At 44.0% G+C, this 7,679-nt stretch overlaps 2 protein-coding genes across 8 annotated transcripts in view; both read left to right on the forward strand.

The window, feature by feature from the left end:
- Positions 1–482: 482 nt before the first annotated feature.
- Positions 483–3,890, forward strand: vsx1 (visual system homeobox 1 homolog, chx10-like). Of its 3 annotated transcripts, none has more exons than XM_007542938.2 (5): positions 491–857; positions 933–1,008; positions 1,618–1,741; positions 2,864–3,044; positions 3,171–3,890. In XM_007542938.2, exons 1-5 carry the CDS (start codon positions 587–589, stop codon positions 3,434–3,436), a joined length of 918 nt encoding a protein of 305 aa, XP_007543000.1. In that variant the 5' UTR covers positions 491–586; the 3' UTR covers positions 3,437–3,890. The 3 variants fall into 3 exon arrangements, with proteins under 3 accessions (XP_016522073.1, XP_007543000.1, XP_016522074.1); XM_016666588.1 differs by having other exon boundaries at positions 492–857; positions 2,864–3,059; XM_016666587.1 differs by having other exon boundaries at positions 483–857; positions 2,864–3,890.
- An 842-nt stretch (positions 3,891–4,732) lies between these two features.
- Positions 4,733–7,679, forward strand: part of LOC103131330 (zinc finger protein 135-like) — an 11,165-nt gene continuing 8,218 nt past the window's right edge. For all 5 annotated transcript variants that reach the window (XR_001660565.1, XM_016666584.1, XM_007542937.2 and 2 more), the window contains exon 1: positions 4,733–5,020. Coding sequence is in view for 4 of the 5 variants with exons in the window: in XM_016666584.1 (XP_016522070.1) it covers positions 4,892–5,020 (129 nt within the window). In the remaining variant the exon portion in view is untranslated. The remainder of the gene's footprint in view (positions 5,021–7,679) is intronic.

The raw sequence follows: 7,679 nt of genomic DNA on the forward strand, positions 1-7,679 counted from the left end.
CTCTGTCCTCCTGTCTTTCTGTCCTCCTGTTTCTCTGTCCTCCTGTTTCTCTGTCCTCCTGTCTTTCTGTCCTCCTGTTTCTCTGTCCTCCTGTTTCTCTGTCCTCCTGTCTTTCTGTCCTCCTGTTTCCCTGTCCTCCGGTCTTTCTGTCCTCCTGTCTCTCCGTCTCTTGTTCCAGAATCTGAATCTTGCTTCTTCATTTCTTTTTGTTTCTGATTCTGTTAAAGGTTTTAAACTTTGACCTCACCTGGCTCTAGGATGTGGTTGCCATGGTAACTCCTGCAGCTCGGTGACGCCACAGGGAGAAGATGAAGAGGAGATCTGGGTCTGATCAAAGATCAACAAACTAAACCTTCCTCCTCCTCCTCTTCCTCCGGTCAGTAAATCCAGATCGGATTGGAGGGAAATTGGTGGCAATTAATCCTCTGGGATTGAGAGGAGACCCCCCCCCTCCTCCTCCTGCCCACCCCGCTGGTTCTGGCTCCTGATTGGCTGCCGCCGCGGACCCGGGGGCCCGGGGCCGCATAAATTCCCCCCGCCGGGTCCAGGTCCCGTTTTTCGACCTTCATCCCTCCTCTTCCTCAGCATGACCGGCAGGGAGGAGCTCAGCGAGGACAAGCCCAGGGTGCGGATGCTCTCCCCGGGGTTCGGCATCGACAAGGCCCGGCTGCACGGCTCCGGGTTCCGGTCCAAAGGCTTCGCCATCACCGACCTGCTGGGTCTGGAATCAGACCTGGCGGCGCGGCAGCAGCCCGCCGGGGCGCCGTGCTTCCTGCCGGGACACCTGCCGCTGCTGCAGGCGCGGCCAGACGGGCACTACATGCAGAACCTGGAGGCCCAGCGGGAGCAGTACTCCGGTACGGACCGGTACGGTTCTGGAGTGGCCCATTTCCACCGCGGTCTGGTTCTGATGTTCTGGTTCTGTTGTGCAGATGAAGAATGTCTGTCGGACCGAAACGACTCGAAAAGCTCCGGAAACTCCCAGAAGAGGAAGAAGAGGAGACACCGGTGAGGAAGATCTTCACCCGGAAACAAGTTTGAAAAATAACAGAAATTAGACAAATTTAAAATATTAAATTGTAAGATTTATTTTTCCTCTGAATCTGCGGCTCGGTTCCGATATACGCAGCAGCTCCGGGACGTTGAGCTGATTTAGAAATTACTGACGAAAATAAAAAAAACAAACAGAAAATATTAAATGAAACGAAATTTGATTTTTATTAATTAAATTCTGATGGACCAGAACCGGTTTCTAATTACTGACAACAAGTAAATCCTGATTGACTTTATCGAATTATAAATCAATAACAATGAATAAATTCTAGTTTGGTAATTAATAAATACGTTTGGTTCAAACAGATTTATTTTAATTTACTCAGAAAAACATCAAAATAAAAAAATCTGGCGTTTTAAATGGATTTTCTCTCAATAAATCACTTTACCCATCAGAGAGAATTAATTTAAGGCATTAAAGATCAAATAATGAGCTACAAATATAATAATAATAATAATTACTATTATTATTGTTAAAGCAGCAGCATTAAACCATGTGAACAGAACTGGTTCCGGTTCTGAAAGTGCAGCTCAGCTAATGCCGACCTGATTCCTCTTCCTCAGCACCGTCTTCACCTCCCACCAGCTGGAGGAGCTGGAGAAGGCCTTTCATGAGGCCCACTATCCGGACGTCTACGCCCGGGAGATGCTGGCCATGAAGACGGAGCTGCCGGAGGACCGGATCCAGGTGAGCCTGGGGTCCGGTTCGGTGGGTTCCGTTCGGTTCTGATGTGTGCATAAAGAGGAGGTCCACAGAACCGAGGACTGTGTTTTGTTTGTGTGAACTTATTTATTTTCTGTTCTCCTTTTAGATTCAGTAATAATATAATCACTAATCTTTATTAAATAAATGTATTATTACCTTTTGTGTATAAAAATATATGAACTAAAATAAAACAATGTGATACATATTCATAAATTATTTAGGTGTTTAAAATAATGCACACATTATTTTATTTGTTAGTAATTCATAAGAATTTATCATTAATACAAATTTTTATTATTTATGATAATATACTCATTTTAATTGAATAGTCTTTATATATTTAGTTATATTTACATTAAAATACAGAAACTAAAATAAAACAAAATGATATTCATCAATTATTTAATTCTCAAATGTATAAAAAATATTACACAAACATCTATTCAATCAATACTTTATTATAGCTTATTAATAATCGTTATATTATAATATTTGTTACGTCCAAAAAGGGCGTAACATATTTGAGGAACGGAGGCAAGAAAGAGGGTCCAAAACGATTTTATTTAAAACTTTTATCTTTTCTTTTGCTTCAGCTGCTTTGCAAAAGAGAGACAGTTAAACACCCTCAGTCCAAAACAAGAGAAAAATAAAAGTATTAACAGAAAGTTGGACCTGGTGAGCCGATCCAAAAGAACAAAACGGTACAGCAGGGAGCCGACCCGGTACCGGGCCGCCGGAGCCCCCACTGGCACGGAACCTACTGCAAAAGAAAGACCGAAAACAGGAGAACCGGCAGTGGCGCAACTACACATTATTCAGGTGGATGCGAAAACAAAATCGGCGCCCCGCCCCCCCAGGGAAGGAACGTCAGGGTGAAGGCGACGCTACATGATGAAGTGTAAAACTCGCTACATGTACCTCGTTATGTGCAAGAGGTGAAGGAGGCCAATGGCGGGGCTCAGGACAGAACCCAGCGGACCGACAGCCACGACGTAGCGACATCAAATTAATGACCAAAAATAAGAAATGACCCAAACTTCAAAATATATTAAACAAAAAGTCATTCAACTAAAGTCCACATGCTGTGGTTCTGCTGGTGTCCAGGTGTGGTTCCAGAACCGGCGGGCGAAGTGGCGGAAGCGTGAGAAGTGCTGGGGCCGCAGCAGCGTCATGGCGGAGTACGGTCTGTACGGCGCCATGGTCCGCCACTCCATCCCGCTGCCGGAGTCCATCCTCAACTCGGCCAAGAACGGCATGATGGGTTCCTGCGCCCCCTGGCTGCTCGGTGAGCCGCATGCACGTCAGTGCCACGCACACGCACACCGGCAGCAATACACACGCGCTCACTCACAGCGCCCCCTGCTGGCCGCCTCCCGTTCTGACCTGATCTGGTCTGGCTCCGCCCCCTCAGGTATGCACAAGAAGTCCCTGGAGATGGCCAAGAAATGCTCCAGCCCGCCGCCGCCCGATCCGTTCTGCGACGCTCCGGAGCGGCGCGCCGAGGGGGCGGGGCTTCTGGAGGGGGAGGAGACAGATGAAGAAGAGGAGGAGGAGGAAGAGGCCATCGACCTATCCAGCTCTGCCAAACAGTCGCAGCAGGAAGAGGGCGGGGCCTCTCCAAGGACCACGCCCTCGCCTCAGCAGGAGAGCAGCGGCGAATCAGAGGAACACAGCTGAAGGTGGGCGGGGCCTGCTCTGACTGGCTGATGGGAACTGCAATCTGATTGGCTCTTCCTTCATGAGGAAGCATCATCTGTTGCCATGCAAACCTGCTGCATTAAGGCGGAGTTTATTTATGTGGCAAGTGGAGCAGGGCAGCCCCACCCACCCGGGAACCAATCAGAGAGGAGTGGGCGGGGCTAGAGGACAGGCTGAAGGTTCTGCAGAACCTGGAGAACTTCACTGGACCGGGTCAGACTCCAGAACTCCAGGATCTGTTTGGTTCTTTTCCCCGTTTTCCATCTGTGTTGGGTGGAAACTTCCTGTCTGTTCATCCATGTGTTTGGAGATCAGAATGTAAAATACAAACTATAGTTACTGTTTATGGTTGTTGTTGTTATTATTATTACTAAATGTCTGCACAGCCATTGGTCACCAGAGTGAAAAATAAAAATAAGATATTTTTGGAGCATCTGAGACTTTGTGTCATAAATCATGATGAAAAATCAAGAAATGGATGGATGGATGGATGGATGGATGATGGATGAGTCCTGTAGTCCATCCAGCATCCTTCTGTCCAGAATCTCCATGGCAACCATCAGGTGTGTTGCTGTCCACTCAATTAAAACATCTTCAGGATGTCTGCAGCAGAAGGCCTGTTCAGATTACCCATAGTCATGCTAGCCATCAGCGATGCCATCACGTTGCCATGGAGACAGCCATAGAAAGGAGGAGTCCAGCTGCAGACCAGCTGTAAGATTGTCCTGATGTTGGTGACGTTCAGCAGCGTTTCCTGGATTATTGTTATTGTTTTCATGTTTCTCTCTAATAATGACAGGAGATTTTCCACAACAAATAAAGGATTAAAAATTAAAACGTGGCCAAAACAAAGGAGATTATTGTTGTGTGTCGGTCAATCTTTCTGTTATTATCTGTCAGTACGGGTCAACAACCGGATAAAGCCTGGTTCTGTTCTGTTCTGGTTCTGCTTCTGTTCTGGTGACTGTTGCCAGTGGAGAAGACGATGCACAGAAGGATCTTCCATAAAATCAACCATGAGCATCAGACTGCCTTCAGTCAGAGGCTTCTTCTCACTCCCTGTGACTCAGTCTGCTACGGGAGATCCTTCCTGCCCACGTTACAACATTTAGTTTCCCTCTGCGATCAAAAATGGTTTTCTAAAATAAAGAATCTGTATCCAATGGAAGATCAGGGCCAAAAAAATCAATTCTGACCTTAAAGTTAAAATTCTGAGAAAAAAAAGTCAGAATTTCCTTCGGTTTATTATAAAATAATAATAAATGAATGAATCTGGCTAAAATGAGCTGCTTTTCTCTGTTTGCTGTATGAATTATGCCATGTTTATGATTTTTGTTTTTTAAAGAAAACGGAAAAGGCACTGGACGAGTTACCTACGTCATTTCCTGTGCCGCTGTAAGCCGCTTGCTAACCCGGAGCTGACCGCGGTCCAGAATGGCGGATTTAGCCGCAGTCCGGAGCCAGGTGGCTCTGGTCGTGAACAGCCTGGCCCAAACCCTGCTTACGGAGCTCCGAACCGCGGGGCATGCGGTCCGTGTAAGCAGCCCGGAGCCCCGGTCAGAGGTAAAGCTAACCGTGGCTAACAGCAACACTTCCGGCTCCAGCAGCTCATGTCGGGTGACGTCACGGTCCTTGTGCACTCTGCAGCGAGTTTAACTTTTTTATTTTCTATCAAGTAACAAAGCTACTAACTATGGAGGACCAAAACCGACATAATAAGAAATAAAATAATAAATATATATTTTGATAAGAAATAAAAGCATAAATATATATTTAGCTTTTTCTTTTCCTTACACATGAGTTTCCATCAAGTAATGTATATATTTTTATTTTTCATTTCCCCTAAACATGCGTTTTTTCTGCTGCATTGTTATGTTAATGAGGAGAGCTTCCTTCTATGACTACTATTGGCCAATAGAGCTTTGGAACGTGACGTCACTGCTGTAGACGGAGGGACACCAGCGCCATCTTTGGGGTCCTCTCTGTTAAACATAACCGAGAAAAACAGTCTTGCAGATTGTTTTTAATCAAAGTTATTTAAAATAATTTAGCTATGGCACTAACTTACTGCGTTATTGAATGTAATGTTCGATCACACAACTGAAACTGTAAAAAGATAGAAAATGGACTTTCGTTTCACTATTTTCCTGCTTGGAAACAACGCGAGGAGGCTAAGCTATCGGAGCTAACTAAAAGGAGACGAATCTCATGGTGTCAGCGGTTGCGACGTCCTGATGTCACCTTCTCCAACATCCCCAGATACCTACAAGTTTCCTCCAGACATTTCTATTATGGTGAGTGTCTAAATTTGCTTTGTTGGTGTTGTGTCATAATTTATTTTGCTATGATTTTGTCCGGGTGTACTCATGTTCAGTTTCTGTTGAATTCATTTAAGTGGGTAAACCTTGCTTAGGTCGGGCTAATATTCTTTATGTAGCATAGTCTGAGTTTTGTCAGTGGACATCGAGGTTATTACATTATTGTGAAGTAAAACTATTTTACTAGTGTTATCAAATTTACAGCTTTAATAGCGATGTGTTCTGATATGTCCTCTTGAAGGCAAACCGACGTATGAAATGGATGAGCTCAATCCTGACTGGGTTCCAGCGCTGAATGTGGGTCACTGCGAGGTAAACGCCACAACATCGGACCGACATGGGCGTCAATTAAAGAGGCGATACAGAAAAACCATCAACAAGTTACTGAGACTGATTTCATTATTTACCCCAGAAGAGGTAAATAATGAAAACTGAGCAGCGGAGGCAACAGAAGAGGAGCAAGTTGGAGAGGCTGAGGAGGAAAAGCCAGGAGAGGAGCTCAGCAAGGCTGCAGACTCTGAAGAGGAACAGGAAACATTTGTGTTGAAATACAGCTGGAAGTGGCTGTTTTCTCTCATTTAATAATTTAATGCATTAAACATTCATGAAACGTTTGATTCAAGCTCTTCAATTTGCATGTAAACGGGTGAAGAAATGAATTGCATTTTAAGTAAAAATTTGATATTTAAACATTTCAGGTAATAAACGTACACGTAATGAAAGATATTTTTAAATAAATATTTTAAACAATTATATAATCAGACATCTGTCAGGACTCTGGGTTTTGGGTTTGTTTTGCTTTTCATTTTATTTAGCTTCATGTTTTAATTCACTAGTTTAGCCCTTCATGGTCCTTTTGATATTATTAGAGGTATTTAGTGTAGTTAGAATTATATTATTGCTTTTCCTTGTTTGTCTGAGTCCATGTCAAGCCTTCTTTAATGACTATAGTTTAATTCTATTTTATCCCTCTAGTTATTTCTTATTTCAGCCTCCCTGCAGGGATTCTAATGTTTATTTCTTAATTTGATCACCATAGGTTCAGTTATTCTTCCATGTCTGAGTCTGTGAGAGACAGCAGGCGCAAATCGTGACACCGCACCTACTAATGGCACTTCCGGTGACACCTGCCATTAGTGCCACTGTTTTCGGGGCTAGCTGCCAGTGTTGTCACTGACTTCAGCACCTTCCAGGGTTGCCGCTACCTCATACTAGCACCTCCCACGCCTCACGGACCGCTCTCGCCTGTTTTCGCTGATGAGATTTAGGGCGGCCATCTTGGAGCGGTCGACCGCTCCACTCAGCGTTATACGTTGGACAGGCACAATGACGTATTTGCGCATTTAATCTTTCATAACATGCTGTTTTGTTACTGGAAACCTTATACAAACAGCTATATTTATAAAAATTTTATTTTAAAGGTTTTTTTAAATTGTATTATACATAGTTCAGCATATTTAAATATGCTTAGTGGGGAAAACAATAGAATAGGAATAGAATATTCTTTGGTGACATCTTCTGTGTCAGATTTAATATGAATGAATTTATAATTAATGAAAATAATGGTGGATCTGGCACAACGTATTGCATTTTCTCTTAAGTATTCTGTTCCCTTAAAGAAGCAAATATGCCCTGGTCTATTTTTTATACAGTCTCAAATTTCAGTTTCCAATAAACAGCCTCAGTGAAAACATGTTGACAGTTGCCATAAGCTGTCACTTGTGCCACGGGCTTCTGGGTAAGGTGCCACTTGTGCCACCTTACCACTGGGTAAGGTGGCACAAGTAAGGTGGCACAAGTAAGGTGGCCATGGGTGCCACAAGTAAGGTGGCCATGGGTGCCACAGGCTGCTAACCTCATTCTCTGTTTCAGATAGAATGTAGCATACGAATAACTTTAGTTGA

This window comes from Poecilia formosa, unplaced genomic scaffold, assembly GCF_000485575.1.
Source record: "Poecilia formosa unplaced genomic scaffold, Poecilia_formosa-5.1.2 Scaffold745, whole genome shotgun sequence".
In the NCBI taxonomy this organism is placed as follows: domain Eukaryota; kingdom Metazoa; phylum Chordata; class Actinopteri; order Cyprinodontiformes; family Poeciliidae; genus Poecilia; species Poecilia formosa.

Bases quoted from the DNA above. Each gene is read 5' to 3' on its own strand.
- vsx1 (XM_016666587.1), top strand. From the start codon at position 587: ATGACCGGCAGGGAGGAGCTCAGCGAGGACAAGCCCAGGGTGCGGATG. The intron at 858-932 runs GTACGGACCGGT...TCTGTTGTGCAG, and splicing joins CCAGCGGGAGCAGTACTCCG to ATGAAGAATGTCTGTCGGAC. The intron at 1,009-1,617 runs GTGAGGAAGATC...CCTCTTCCTCAG, and splicing joins AGGAAGAAGAGGAGACACCG to CACCGTCTTCACCTCCCACC.